The following is a 15,109-nucleotide window of genomic DNA, read 5'->3' as shown; positions in this document are numbered from 1 at the left end:
TTTACCCTCTTGTTGTGTTTGTGAATTGATCGTCTTCATCATCGATGTTAGTATACAGTCTTATGGCTGGTCTAGATGGTGTCACCCCTGTAGTGCCGGCTCTGCTCACTCCAGAGGCAGCTAAGCGGTTGTTGGTAATTTTCCAAAGGAGTGGTATGAGGCATAGGCTTGACTCTAGGAACAACGACGTAGTGTGGAGATGCGGGAAGAGCTGTGGAGGTTGAGCAGGGTTGACTCTACTAGACCCTATGGTAGTAAGGCAGAAGTGAGGGGGGAATACTTAGTGTGTCCTTGTAGAGGAGTTATTGAGGTCTCTCGACTCTGCTAACGCGTTGGCGACTGAGGTTTACCATAGGAGCCACAGATTGCATTCGAATGGTCTGGCTCGGCGGCGACGGTCCATCTCACCGGACTGGTCCTACCTTGAACCTGATGACCCTAGGTGTGATGAGGAGGAGGAGAAGGAGAGCCTTGATAAGTGTATTCTTCTCAGCCGTGCGTATCATAGTCATTACCGTCCCTTATCGGCCTCTTCCTCCTCCTTCTCGACGGCTACTAGGACTACCTCTAGTGGTCGTACTACGGCAGCAGCAGCAGCAGCTGGGCCTTATGCAGCTCAATATCATGGCTTGGCAAGAGGAGGGAGGGGGTAGTAGCTCGGACGGGAATCGTTTTGCAGAGTGAAATGTTATATTCTTCTGCATGAGCGTTTGGGAGTCTATGGATGTGGTCAGTGGATCCGCATTATGATGCTAGTATCACTGCACATAGCTAATTATGGTTTGGTTGACACTGTTGGAATGCCAGGTATGACGACCCTAGGCGTACGGCCTCTTCCTCTAGTACATCGTCATCGGGGGAAGTCACTCCTTCCTCTTGGGATAGCATATCCTTAGTAGTAGCGGAGGATGATACTAGTCCTTATGTGGAAGGTAGTTGATGCGGGTGAGGCGCATGTGATGCTGATGGTATCAGGAGTGCCCTCGCCAACTGTAGTGGTCGATTCTGGGAGGCTACCGTGCAGTAGTGTAACGCGGAGTACATCATCACCATCAGCGGTGTATAGCCGTCATGAGGCATGGCTGATGAAGAGAGAGGAGAAGTTGGAGGAGAGGAGGAGGGAGAAGGAGGAGGCCTCTATGAAGGAGTGTGTGTTTAAGCCTAAGACCACTACGACTGGCCGTAGGGGATCTAAAATGGGACCGCAACATGTAGTGATGGATGGCTTGTCGGATAAATTGTTAATCACTTTTCTATTTCGAGTTCGAAGATTCGGGTTTTTGTTCTTTTCCATGTATGGTTTTGTATCATTGTGAAATTTTAATTTTTTTCCTCGTCGCACTTTGAATATACGCGCATGGAATATTCAACTTTGAATTGAAAGTTTTCCTTCCCGAAATGACGGGTTTGTAGGACTTCGACTTCATTTCATCGTTGAATTTGAGATTCCAAATGTACTTAGGTGAAGGCGTGGGAGGAGCGCCGGAAAGCACGAGAGATAGCGGGGGAGGCGATGAAGGAGGAGAAGGAGATAGCGGCTTGTAGGCTTCCATCCCTCCTGTATGTTTCAGAGCGGTAGTAGTAGGCACCTTCACACCGGATATAGGAAGGTCACAGCGGAAGAGGAGGGGATCCAGTAGGCTGTTTGGTGATAGCAGTAGGAGAGGTGAGATTGGTGTGGTATGGTTGATAATAAGGAGTTAATTATTGTATTCAGCATCATCATCATCACTATTGTCTGTTGGGACGGAAGGTGCCTTTAAGCCGTATACCAATCCGGTTAGGAGGAGCATGAGGCATGCCAGAGAGTATATGCAGACTAATGTGGGGGGGGGTTGGCTCTATTAGCTTGGTATTGGAGTTCTGAGGTATTCGATCGACTAGCATCTCATGGGAGGGTGTTGGCTGATGGGGAGAAAAGTGATGGTATGCCCACGGGAAGGGTTGGTATGAGCAAACGTAGTGAGGAGGAGATGCAGCATATAATGTAGAGATCTATGAGGGGACCTCATCTGTATCTTGTAGAGTGGAACCTAAGATATGCCTAGCTCAGGCACGGCTTTTTCACTCGGCAAAATGAACGTGATGCTCGGCGACGGGAAAGGCTTGGGGAGTTGGAAAGGGAAGTTCGGGCGGACTGCACGCATGAACCTAGGATATGCGAGTAGAAGGGAAGGCCTGTGAACGTATGGAGCAATTTGTTATATAGTCGATCCCGACGCGTTTCGATACCTAAAGTGGGTTCGCGAGTGAAGCTGAAGCATTCATTGTCGAGGGAAGGACTGTTGAGGGAGATGGAGATGGCTCATCCATTCGTAGGCTTGTTACGGTAGGAGTGATGGAAAGCAGGTAGGTGGGCAGGTACCTGTGGTCACGGCTAAGGCGAGGAGGATCCCTTCTAGAACGGTAGGGGTTGGGTAGTAGGAGTTGGAGGGATTGGTTGTTGATGTAGGCAGCGGAGCGATGTTATGATGATATGGATAGAAGGAGGGATAGTATACAGCGATTGGCATATACACTGCAGAAGGAAGAGGAAGAGGAGGAAAGGCGTAGATCAGAGGACAGTGTTGTTAGGGTCACTCAGGGGTATCTGATGGAGGTATGGGTGGGAGATTTGAATCGGTCTCGACTAGGCATGCGAATAGTTTTGGAATACATTTTAGGAGCTAGAGAGTTTAAATACGACCTGGGGTAGGAGTGTACAAAAACCCGCGAGAGTTTCCCAGCATTTCGTTGTTGCCATCAGCACTCGTAGATGCCTGGGAGGCTCCGGCTGGATGTGGAACGTGGCAGTGACTATTTGAGGAGGGTGTCTAAGGAGAGGGAGAGGAGAGCTGAGGTAGGATGGTGATAGGAGATACTGTAATGTAGTGGTATACAGGCACAGAAACTGAGGGAATTGGAAAGGGAGGCGGAAGAGCTGGCTCCGTGTACCTTCAAGCCGGCTATTAATAAGGCACCACAACGTGGGAAGGTGGATGGGAAGAGGATGTTGGTTATTACTAATGGGAGAAGGTGACGTCGCCGGGGATCGAACCTACGCGGGAAGTCTTGTGAAGGTCTTGTTTTGTTAGGAGAAGTTACGGCAGCATGATGGAAACGAACAAGACATGAACATGAGTATATTACAAGTTGACTGTGCTGCCAGAAGTGCTGAGTTCAAGTGGGATTGAGCATGAGCGTAATCGATCAGCTGGGCGTAGCGAGATCTACACAGCGCCACTATTGGCAACGTTGTCATCTATAAGGCCGATGTCCTCATGTTCCATGTTAAAGAAGGGGAGCTCACTAGGGTGTAGTTCCTACTGTTGTTTATAGTAAACCTCATGACTGATCTCAAGGATGTATTGAAGACGTGCCGGCATCATGGCTGTGGGAAAAAGTAATACCTTTGTTTTCTGTGGGTTGGGCGGCCGTATAGTAAAGACACCTTCTCAAGAGACCTGAGAAAATATTCCATTGTGATGGCGGAGCGATGTATTTTGATGGGTTTTATTGTGAGTGTTCTCTTTTGAAGATACATTGACGCTGATAATGGTCCGGAGGCGTGCCGGTATCATCCCGGTTGGCCTGTTTTCCAAGATATAAAGAAGACATGGACGTGTTGCGGGGTACAATCGTTAACTTTTGACCTCAGAGTACGTTGCCTCTCAGGCTGTTAAGTATGAGTGGGATGAATTCATGCAAATACCAGGGTGCGCTGTCGGCCAACATACTGATGTTAAGCCGGTGAAGCCAGGTAGAATGGGTCTTGGGATATCTAGAGGTCTCGGGTTCGATCCCGAGTGAGGGTGTTTCAGGTATTGGTCAAGCCAAGCCTGAGGATCAGGTATCTGGTTCTGTGAGGTCATCGGTCCCTCAACGTATCGACCAGCCTGCTGGGGGTGTTGCGATGCCTTCTTCGGCACCAGTCAGGATCGACGGTGGTGAGAAGGGTAAGAACGTTATCGTCTTTAGCATGATCGATGTAATATAGTAGATTCCTCTGAGCCTGTGCAGATCGCTGAGGAGAAGAAGGAGGAAGATAAGAAACAAGTTGATATGAAGCCACAAGTGATGGGAGAGTATCTTTGCGCACGCGGAAGATTTTGTTATCAGGTCACAGCATCGGGCAAATATCGTTGTTGTCATGTTGGATGTGGTAAGGAGTATGATCCCGAGGATAATGCTGATGGTTGTTGCCACTATCATGATGGGAAGTAGGCGAGGAGTGGTATGGGCAATTGTTGAAGGTTTTATTGCGTCTGGATGCCACGAGCTGCACACTGTTTAGGAATATACTTTTGTCAGGCCTATTTTCCATGATTTGAAGAAGGAATGGTCATGCTGCGGAGCCCGTAGCTACGACTGGGATGATTTCATGGCGCTCCCGAAATGCAAGACCGGCAAGCACGAACCCAAAATGACTAAGGCCTAAGATCCCTCCACTGCCGTTTCTCGACCATCCCCCTCACCGTGCTGAGTTAGAGTGTCTGCAGTATGCCTAGCTTGGTTCAATGGCTGTCCTCCCTGGGTCATTTCCATGATATTTCTCGCGTGAATATCGATGCTGGTAAGTTGACCCGCGAGGGGGTTTTTCTATTATCCTCGATTGATGGAGGACGTCGAGGGGGGGGGACTTTTTCCACTATTGAAGTTTCCCGAGACTGACCTCAACCGTCGTTCAGCCAGGTCACTGGAGGAAGGACTCCTCTCTATCATTGAGGTGGTAGTATGTTTCGATTTGTAACTCGATCGTTTCGTTCCGCTGAGGGTATTATTATACTTCGGGAAATTTCCTCTCACAAGGGAGACTCAACTCACGTCTGTGTTGAGCTTACCAGCTGTGTGAATGATATTTCTCTCGAGGCTTGGATTCATAATGATGTTTCTCCAAGCGGTAGGCGGGAGTCACGCCGCGGGACGTTGATTCATGTCGTCGTTGATAGATGCTAGTCATTCGCTGGTGTACGACAACTCTGCGTATATCTCAACAACGTGATATTTCACAGAGGAATACAAGCAGAGGAAGGAGAGCAACTGAGAGAAATTTTCAATCAGTTGCTCTCCTTCCTCATCGAGCCTAATCACTCTGGGAGATTGTCTCGTTATCCCTTGCAGTACCTCTTGGCTTCCGAGTCGAAAAGCTCCTTCTCTGGAGAGCGTGGAGCCTCCGACGGAGGTCCTGTGAGCCTTTCAACATGTGAGTTCTTGTTACGAGAATCTTGTTTCTCTGCTATTCAGTACCGATGAAAACTCCGGTACGAACAGGGGAGTTTTGAGTTTGTCGCTTTTAAATTTGATCACAAACTCAGTGCGATGAAACTACTCCTTTGAGTGCTCCGTCCTTGGCAGAAGCTCTGTTCCTTGTTGAAGTAATGTCCCTGGCGTATCATACGCCGCGTATGTTGTCAGGCAGGTAATGGCACAAACTTGATGCATTACCTGGAAACATACTCCTGCATTTACTGGCATGTTTCATTATACGATATCTATGGACTATCTAGTGGTCCCAGATCTACCGGGTAGGCTGGTTCTATCATGACTATTGTTGGGTTTTGCGTCACAACACCGAGTCAGTGACTTATCGCTGAGTGGTAAGTCATTTGCTTGGATATCGTGCCGGACCTGAAATATCAAGTGAACATCTTCCATATTCACATTCTGGTGGATATCATTCAGCACAGGAGATGGATTGACGTTTGGATTAGCTGGCTCCCAAGTGCTGTATTCACGCAGTGAAAACTCCTGGATCGAGAAGTTGTAGACGGTAACCCACAGTGCTTCCGACACATTGTACTGCCATTCGGCGCTGTGACATCTGCGACTGACTACTTGAGCGTGGCTGAGAGTCTCACACATATGTTGCGAGTATTGTTCGCCGTGATCATCATGACTTACATAGACGACTACTTCTCTATTAAAAGCCGAACGAGTTAGGCTTGTCCGCCTAGAAGAGTAGAAGGGCGCCGAACTTTCTGAATCAGAATCGCCAAGACTCGTTGCCGTGCGATGAAATTCCGCCTAATTTCTGGAAGACACATTTCTGACTCCAGGATAAGTCTGATCTTAGAACAGGCATGTCAAAGATTCGCACTGATGAAAAGAGTGGATGAAACTCCATGCAGTCCGTCCAAAGATATCTTCATTCAGAATACGCAATTCCAAGTCTGTGAATTGCCATGGCGAATTCGTCAGCGAGAGCGGAAAATCGACGGTGCGCCGATGTTCTACAACCATTTTCCTTTTCTATGCTGAGTACCGAGCTTGTGTTGGATTCGGATAGATAGACTTGCTATCCGATTGAAACAGATGGGCCTCCAGGTGGTCAACGCATATCTCTCCTCCTTTGATGAACATAAAATTTGTTTCGTATACGTAGATAACGAGTAGTTGGATTGTTTTCGATCAGATTATTACGAATCTCGAGACACCGAACCAGTGTATATACCGGGTTCGGCCGAGGTTCCGCTAGAGAAGGTTGATCGTCTCTGATCTCTTATTATGACCGAGAATGCACTCGAAGATATCCTTGTTATGGGTGGTGTTGCAGATGCTCTTACCAACCTAATGTAACAACTAATGTGACATTACCTACCATAAGTGATACTGAGTGGGGAGGAGCACCGACGCTTGTGAGGCGAACCGTTGATGGTGATGGAGAGTTGACGGAGTTGAGGTCGACGGGGGATGGCTTTCGAGATGATGTGACGGTCAGTGGAAGGGGGAAGTATGGCCAAGTCGATAGACTTGATGGGTGCCACCCATTAGGTGGTGACGGCAGCGAGGAAACCAGCTTTTCTGATAGCATTAGAAATTGATATGCTTTTCAGAGAGGTTGGTTCTCTGAAAGAACTTCTTTCCGATATCTTGTTTGGCTCGTTGGAGTCGCTCACGCGTCGTATCCTTCTGTCGAGTCATTTTACATCTCAATCTGCCAATGACCTTGTATCTGCCATCCTATCACAGCAGTCGGGATGGTGGTAAGGGAGGTCGTCGCAATGGTACAGGGGGGAATAATATGGATAACGCTGCTGGAAGTTATGGACCGTATTATCAATAGCAGTACCACCAGCGGCCGGCATCGGAAGGATTTTTTAGCAACTTTGTAGACGGAGCGATGCAGACTCGTCTTGATGTGCATCTCTGATGAATTGAATGGTGTTATTATCCTCTGTCCGTCCTCATGGATCGGCTAGAGGATCGCACCGTTGTAGATGGATGAGCGATTGACCTTTTATCACTGAGTGATGCTCCTGTGGAATATCTTAGATGGTGATAACTGATGTATCGTCAGTAGCTGTACTGCAGACGCCTACGACTAACTCGAGTATTCTGGCTGATGGTCCTCAGTCACCAGTCAGTCAAGTATATCAACAACAGTAACACCAGACGGGATATGGCGGGAGAAATCAGAGGACGGAGTGAGCGGGGAGGATTTTGTGGCGCGCGGTAGTTTCCCAGCTCGGTCATCTCAATCGTCGTATGGGTGTACCAAGTTAGAAGAGTGTTATTTTAGCAGTGTTATCAGATACCTCGTTACATTGAAGATTACAACAACAACAGCACACATGCCCGCAGTTGGATCGAGACCCTGGTGATGAGGATTTAACGTAACGTGCTGAGGCTAGTGATGAAGTACTACTCCAGGAGTAGTGGAAGGCTCATTTCTCATGAGCGTTTCCACTGGAAGCGCCCATGAGAAATGTCACGCGCCGCGAAATTATTCAGATCCGCATCATCATTGGGAGTTTCGAGTCGAAATTTTCGACTCGGAAGGTTCAGCCCGTGAGATCAAATGCGGACACTAAATGTGTGGGACTCCCATCATCGTGACGGGTTATATTGAGCAGGTCTCGACGGAATACGTATTGAGAATTCCTTAATGTCTTCCTTCATCCGCCTCGATATCATTATTAATATATTGCCCTTGTAGTCAGTGTAGTAGAGGCCCAGTGGACCTGCCAAGTGTCTTTGTTCTGACAATCGTGTGAGACCATTTAACTTTACAAATGTTCCTGGGACTAGACCACAGTCGCTCATGCTGTTGGCTTCACAATACGTGGTACGGATCATTTGAAGAGCGCCAACACGTTTGAAAAGTTTTATCCTTTTTGGAAAAGTACGAATCGTTCTGCTATATGTCCATGATGAAGTTAATGCAGGGATAAGGAGACAGCGTTGTGTTGGTTCGTCGTCGGGATTGTGTGCCTGGCCCGGAGTGTCTTCATCGTGTTTGATTCGATCAGCAGCATTATCCCAGTTTTTGTTGTTATTGAGGATGACCACTCCCACTACAGCTGGTAAGCCAATCACCTGTCTGGCAGCAGTAGCATTGGAGCCTAAGGAGGAGTACGATAGACTAGTTGGTGGCTGTGTTATCGTGCTAGTAGATACTGGGATGATGCTTTGAACATTGAGGAGGTCATTGTAGCCCCCCCTAAGACTGGCGAGGTTCGAGTCAAAATCACCCACACTGCTCTGGTATGTGTTCAGTGACAGCTCATTATTTCATACCACTCCTCGCTCATATCGTCAGTGCCACACTGATGCCTTCACACTATCTGGTCACGACGCAGAGGGCAAGTTCCCTTGTGTCCTTGGTCACGAGGCGGCTGGCATTGTTGAGAGCGTCGGGCCGAACTGCAGGTCTCCGGTGAAGCCAGGGGATGTGGTCATCCCTTGCTACCAGGCCCAGTGTTTTGATGAGGACCAGGACAAGAATACATGTCCGAGGTCGGCGGAGCGAAGATGTTTTCTTGTTATCTTGACGATCATCCTGCGTGTTAGGTGCCGAGGGTATAAGGCTGGCAAGACGAATCTTTGCGGGAAGATCCGTGCATACACTGGGGCTGGCGTCATGGCCTGTGACAATGGAACTAGGTTTACACTCAAGCGCACTGGAGAGCCCCTTTACCACTATATGGGTAGGATACTGAAAACGGGATGCTTCACGTCGATGGGTTGGCAGGCACGTCGACGTTCAGTCAGTACACTGTCCTGCATGAGGAATCGGTTGCTATCATAACTCCTGAGGCCCGAGATAAACTCGATAAAGTGAACCTGTTGGGCTGCGGTGTGGCTACTGGCTGGGGAGCAGTGACCAATACAGCCAAGGTTGAGCCTGGCAGCATAGTTGCTGTTTTCGGCACTGGTAGGAGGAGGCTCGGCTTTCACTTGGTGTAGGGTGTGTTTTTTCAGGAAGTGTTGGCTTGGCTGTTATACAGGAGGCTGCTAGAATCGGGGCTAAGCAGGTCATTGCGATTGACATCAATCCAGCTAAGGAAGATATGGCCAGGAAAATGGGTGAGTTCAGGATGCTGGTCATTGATGCATTATTGTGGCTCCTCAGGGGCTACTGACTTCATCAACCCCAAGGATTATGGTGATAAGCCTATCCAGGAGGTGATAGTGGAATACACTAAGGGTGGGGTCGACTACTCCTTCGAGTGTGTTGGTAATGTGAAGTTAATGCGAAGGTAAGGACAGGATCAGCAGTTCAGACAGTGTTGAGGGCTTCCCTTTAGTGCACTCGAATGCTGTCATGTTGGCTGGGGTCAATCTATCATTGTCGGTGTCGCGGGTGCTGGCCAGGAGATCGCCACTCGTCCCTTCCAGCTGGTCACTGGTCGTGTGTGGAAAGGTATTCCTATGATCCGTCACTGTGATGGTCACGAACTTGCCTTCGAGGTACGGCCTTTGGTGGCTTCAAAAGTCGTTCTGATGTGCCTAAGTTGGTTGAGGAGTATCTTCGGGGCGAGCGAGATATCGATCCTTATGTTACTCACAACTTCAATTTGAAGGACATCAATAAGGGCTTTGACTTGATGCATAAGGGGGAGAGTTTACGTAAGTGGCTACAGGCCCGGGTTCGCGTGTAGGTAATACGACTTAGGTGCGGTTATTTGGATGGACAGTGACTGCCCAGAGGAGAAGAACTCTGCCAAATGAGTATTTCTCATCGTTTCTTCATTGACTTTTGAGGCCACGGCATTCTCTTGCTGGCTGACTCGGTGATTCTGAACTGCTTGATATTTCGTGTTGTTAATAGTAGCTTCTGAGGAACGGCTTCCTGAGGCCAGCCGCAAAAACCAAAGATACAGAGTGTTCAACAACAATAACCAATAATAACGAAAATAGCTGGTAGAACGATTGTATCAGTGGTTGCTTATCCGATGCCTTGCCGAGGTTAAGGAAACCTCAGGGGTCGAAGCTGGCAGTAGTTTCAATTTGAAACTTTCAAAGTCAGCCTAACTGTGCATTCTGTTGAGTTTGGCAGGGAGGTGGACGAAGTCCATTCTTGTCCGCGGAGCAGCTTGGATCATCACATTGTGGGCTAGTTCGGTGCCCACAAATGCATTAGTTCCGAATCGGGATTCTCGACAGCTCATTCATATCGTGTCACTTTTATATAGCTGAAGCAGTTCGGGACTTCCATGCGGCGGTCATGGACCGCTCCCTCATTCAATTCCGAAATTAGAGCTGAATTGTCAATCCATACATCTGCATGATGGAGTATTCTACTCTCCTTCCGTTCAAATCTTTATAATCTACAAATCATAACAATTCCCTCAACAGGGATTCTCTTCTCTAGAATGATGAAGCTCCATTACTTCAAACCTGCGTCGTCCTGCTGTGTTGTGAGGGTATCTCTGGGCACGGATCCTCCGCTCTTTTCTATTCCTTTCACACGAGTGGTGTCTACATACTGATCCGCAATAATCAAAACAACCACACCCTGTCGGAGTTGGACGAACAAAAGAATGTAAACTCATCAGTCGTTTTCAGATCGACCCCCAGTCTAATTGGGAAAGATGCTATGCAGTGCATAGTATGCACTCATGTGCTCGTCCAATTCTACCATATACAACGCACTCTTACGAACCATTCAGTGCAAATTACATCCACGCGCGCAACACGACAGCCGAGTCACAAGGAAACAGGCAATCACTGAAACGTGTCTTCTTCGACACCATCACTCAAATGTTTAGCAATAACGCGAGCAACTATGCGAGTGGCCCGTCGTACCTACAAGTCAGCTCCACACATTAAATTGTCAGTAATGATTGAGCACCTCCTCCTCTGTTGTCATACGACCAATGGAGAATCTTAGGGTGCCAAGACCCCATATTGGTTCAACCTTCATAGCCTTGAGTACTGACGACATTACGTGTTCGCCACTATGGCACGCCGAGCCTGGTAGTATGTCTTCACACTGTACACTTTTGCCTTTCACCCTTACCTGCGCTGATACCAACCTTATCGCCAAGCTCCTTAACAACGTCCGCCCCTTGTATGCCCTTCACGCTGATGCTCAGAGTGTTGGCCAACACTGGACACGTCGGATCCTGTGGGGCCATGGTCGCTTCCGAAGGAATCGTCGATTGAGACTCACATTGAGCGGTGTATTCACGCAGATCATTTCCCATGCAGTCGGCCCGGCCTCAAGAGTGACGGCCTCCTTCAATGCCTCCAAAAGCACTCGACGCAACGAGCTTAGACCAGCTATATACACTGCACCGACACTGGGTGGTTATTTACCTCATGTGGTCCATATAGACGCTAAGATTATTATGTACCAATTCACACGCCTTGCCGAATCCCACTATCCATGGGACGTTCTCCGTTCCGCATCTCTCACCGAATTCCTGAAATCATCGAATCTATTCTATCCACTAAAGGCTTGATCATGGGGGGACCTGTCCTCCACCATGCATGAGCTGTTCGATGGTGACACCAGATGGAGTCACCAATGCACCAATCCCCTTAGGCGCATAGAACTTATGCCCAGCTAGAGTGATCAGATCTGGGTAGCCCAGAGACTCGACAGAAAGCGGATATTTCCCTGACGTGCAATATACTTGAACTAGTTACAAGCCTTGAGTTCTTTTACCAGCACTCTGACTTGCATCAGTGTGAACGACAACGTTACTGTCGACCTCCTCTACCGCAGCCACGATCTCGGCTATTGGCTCGACCGTCCCGACTTCGGCATTACCGTGCTGGATTGACACTAATGCCGTCTAAGAGACGATATGATCCGCTATAGAGAGCAAAACCGGGTATGTCGCTTACCTTCCCAGGCCGTATCAATGACTTCACCTTCAAAGGATCCACTCGGCCCTGACTGTCCACTGGACACACTTCACAGTCGAAGCCGTGCTCACTGGCTAGCCACTTCACGATATTGAAAACACATACGTGCTGAGATGGGGAGACCAACGTGACAAGTCAGAGAGAGGCATACCTCTACCTCAACAGCACTGATGAGGATATGGTTCCGACCACTATCCTTCCGTTGTTGGAATGCCGCCCCTTTGATTGCCCAGTTCAGAGATTCAGTAGCTCCCGAGGTGAAGAAAACCTACACATGACACATGAACTTGATTCATTGAGATCATGTTTGCAATTCGAACGCATCCGACTTGGTATGATTCATCCTTAGACCTACACTCGTTTCATCGCAGCCGAGCAACGTTGCCACTCTCCCCCGAGCCATATCAACCGCTGTATGCGCATGCCTATAGGAACGACGACTGAACGACTTCTACTAGAAGTCTTCCAGTTTGTATACTGCATGACTTCATAGCTTCGTGATCTTTTCACTCACATTACCGTCCTTTGAGATGAGAGCTGCTAGGGTTGCCGAACTCCTTTCCTCCCAGATACGGCATCAGCTCCGTTACGACTTCTGGGTCCACCGGCGTAGTTGCGTTATAGTCAAGATAGACGAAGGGTTCAACAGAGGATGTCATCCGAGTACGATGGTGAATAGCAACTGATGGTGAGACCTATGATGAGAGAAAATAACACAGTGTGTATGGTTCCTTAGCCAACGAGTGTGGAAGATACACATTTCAGCAACCTCAGCCAGTCCTGCTCAAATGACGAAAAGACCATTAGATAGATTCACTTCCGCTACTATTTTCGATAAACCTTGTTCAAATGCAGAGACTACGCGACTTCGCGCTCGCCCCGTCACGGCGCAAGTTACGCTGAGTACCTTCCGATGATAGTTGAGGAGGCCACTTAATTGGTCTCTGGGGGTGACCGGTTCGGTATAGCCGGTGCCAAGCCTTGACCACCTCTGCCTATACTCGTACATCCCTCAGCGGGTGCCTTGGAGTATGGTGGGGTTTCTCTCACGAGTCATCGTCGCGTAGGGGTGGTCGGGGCTCTCCCGGTGCCAAGTAGAGATCGAGTCTACCACTCTAGCACGTCCCCCTAAGTGGTGATCAAGAAGTGTCTAGATTAACTACTAACCACCCCTACACTGGTAGCTCGTGTGATAAATTATCAATGACAATACATCCATGCGTAACATTCTTCACTTTTCTCTCACTTCTACCATTGCTACTGGAGCGGTGTCCCACATATGTCAGGAACCCCAACTAAGGATCGTCTACCTCCCAGTCGGCGGAACAACACTTGTACCGACGAGCACGTCTGATGTAGGTCCAAGACGACGCCCTGCGACGGTCCCTGTTCGGTAGGCAGCAAGCCTGCACACAGCGACAATTTTCTCAGAAGCTATCAGTTCGCCCGTCATAATAGCTAGTGTGAATTTTTGATTCACATCTGCTCATTTTCTATCAGTCTATTGCTCGTTGTATTTTTGCTCCTGTCATCCCCCCATCTTCCCATTCCCGTTATCATCATAGATTTGATTCCGGGGTTGGTACCGAGTGTCTTATTAGTACGTCTCGATGAACCACATATCATCCACACATCTTAGAATATGGTTCGGAGTGTACGTGGTGAACCTAGTCAGCTCTAAATACCGTGATATAAGTTTCGTCGTGCAGTTGTGTCGTTCCAGTTGCGTACGCACCAGATAGTATATGCGTTATGTTAGCATCTTAGTTCAACTAGACCTGTTGGTGAAATGGTAAAATCTAGATTTATCATCGGCGTCACCCAGGCTCAAATCCTGTCATCGATCAATAATAGTCAGATCACAGATGGACGTCGAGTCTCCGACACCCCTCCTCGATCTTCTGTGCCGAAGTGGCTTCAGTAAGTCATAGACGTCTAGGCCGCTATAGCCTGGAAGCTACTTTGGGAGAGCGCTACGTCGTTCGTACCCGACGTTGTACCCGACAGCAGCGATTTCCCCACTTCTGGACCAAACCAGGTTTGGACCTATAGGGAAGTCGCTCGCTCGAGGATGAAAGCTCGACATATTATACTATTTGATCTATTATCCACTATTGGACCAACTGGACCCACTTTTGGACCACGGAAGTTCCTACCCAGCTAAGAAAGCACATCGCGCGAAACTCATCGGGCACAATCGAGTTACATATTTATTCTTACGAGGTTGAAATGGTACAGTGACCCACTGTCAGTGAGCACTAAACTTCCCACATAAACAGTTCAGTGGGCACTAAAAGGCATCCCGGCGATGATCACAAGTGAGAGCTCTTGCTGTATCAATTCTGAGTGATAGTCGCCTTTCACGAACAGATCAATGATGGACGATCTACGTCTGGAGGGGAGCCCCAAGGCGATACCAGTGGAAAGCTCCACGCGATATATAATTGAGAAAGAACCAGGGAGCCGCAGCATAGCTGTCATAATATCATAGACGACAGTCACGAATCTTCTAGCGAGCGCTAAGCGCAGGTTTCCTAAACCTTAGACCCGTATATTTGAGACAATCAAGAGAGCAGCCCCTGTACGCGGGTTGGAAAATCCCGATATCAGACGAGGACGACCAGTCCCGAGGAGCATTCTCGTTTACTCGGCACGGCTATTCTGGCCGTGGTCTATGGCCGGGCCATTGAGCACAAGGCAGATAAACGAAACTCAGGGTCACTCCCCAGAGCCCATAATGTCGAAATCTCACGCAAGCGGGGCTTCTCCTCGTCACATCACAGCCATTGAGGTTTCGATTCCCTCAGCCATTGCCTGACGGGCACCATTCATATCCGGGTCAGGTCATCCATCAAGCTCTGCTAAGAGAATGGGTAATGCGTCCACCAGTTTCCAGTGAAAACTTTCCACGAGCCACAAAATTATCAGATGTGGCCCACCTCTCTCGGGCATTTTCTCAGGTGGGAGGTTTTTTCCGCAGCGTACTGTACAGTGCATTCGTGCAGAAGCGAATTATTAATTGCTTGATAGTCAG

The 15,109-nt window shown here is 48.6% G+C and overlaps 5 protein-coding genes across 5 annotated transcripts; 4 read left to right on the top strand and 1 right to left on the bottom strand.

The window, feature by feature from the left end:
- Positions 1-62: 62 nt before the first annotated feature.
- Pmar_PMAR008188 (hypothetical protein) lies at positions 63-1,991 on the top strand (the record flags this gene model as incomplete). The annotated part of the gene is made up of 7 exons (XM_002768958.1): positions 63-134; positions 179-251; positions 494-649; positions 1,057-1,211; positions 1,463-1,541; positions 1,754-1,824; positions 1,869-1,991. 7 exons carry the CDS (start codon positions 63-65, stop codon positions 1,989-1,991), a joined length of 729 nt encoding a protein of 242 aa, XP_002769004.1.
- A 764-nt stretch (positions 1,992-2,755) lies between these two features.
- On the top strand, positions 2,756-3,299 carry Pmar_PMAR008187 (hypothetical protein; the record flags this gene model as incomplete). The annotated part of the gene is made up of 4 exons (XM_002768957.1): positions 2,756-2,839; positions 2,882-2,974; positions 3,075-3,163; positions 3,218-3,299. The coding sequence occupies 4 exons, from the start codon at positions 2,756-2,758 to the stop codon at positions 3,297-3,299; spliced, it is 348 nt and encodes a 115-aa protein (XP_002769003.1).
- Positions 3,300-3,326: 27 nt separating this feature from the next.
- Pmar_PMAR008186 (conserved hypothetical protein) lies at positions 3,327-4,417 on the top strand (the record flags this gene model as incomplete). The annotated part of the gene is made up of 7 exons (XM_002768956.1): positions 3,327-3,382; positions 3,518-3,611; positions 3,655-3,739; positions 3,801-3,935; positions 3,980-4,053; positions 4,099-4,199; positions 4,291-4,417. The coding sequence occupies 7 exons, from the start codon at positions 3,327-3,329 to the stop codon at positions 4,415-4,417; spliced, it is 672 nt and encodes a 223-aa protein (XP_002769002.1).
- A 3,843-nt stretch (positions 4,418-8,260) lies between these two features.
- Positions 8,261-9,930, top strand: Pmar_PMAR008185 (Alcohol dehydrogenase, putative; the record flags this gene model as incomplete). The annotated part of the gene is made up of 10 exons (XM_002768955.1): positions 8,261-8,331; positions 8,373-8,463; positions 8,519-8,715; positions 8,770-8,906; positions 8,951-9,133; positions 9,181-9,285; positions 9,332-9,458; positions 9,507-9,622; positions 9,670-9,828; positions 9,875-9,930. The coding sequence occupies 10 exons, from the start codon at positions 8,261-8,263 to the stop codon at positions 9,928-9,930; spliced, it is 1,242 nt and encodes a 413-aa protein (XP_002769001.1).
- Positions 9,931-10,926: 996 nt separating this feature from the next.
- On the bottom strand, positions 10,927-12,734 carry Pmar_PMAR008184 (cysteine desulfurase, putative; the record flags this gene model as incomplete). Its single annotated transcript, XM_002768954.1, has 11 exons — positions 10,927-11,007; positions 11,054-11,175; positions 11,222-11,327; positions 11,375-11,474; positions 11,521-11,627; positions 11,679-11,824; positions 11,873-12,002; positions 12,055-12,183; positions 12,233-12,343; positions 12,431-12,500; positions 12,595-12,734. 11 exons carry the CDS (start codon positions 12,732-12,734, stop codon positions 10,927-10,929), a joined length of 1,242 nt encoding a protein of 413 aa, XP_002769000.1.
- Positions 12,735-15,109: the final 2,375 nt, after the last annotated feature.

Source organism: Perkinsus marinus (assembly GCF_000006405.1).
Source record: "Perkinsus marinus ATCC 50983 genomic scaffold scf_1104296966738, whole genome shotgun sequence".
Taxonomy (NCBI): Eukaryota; Perkinsozoa; order Perkinsida; family Perkinsidae; genus Perkinsus; species Perkinsus marinus.
This window is presented reverse-complemented; position numbering and strand designations above follow the sequence as displayed.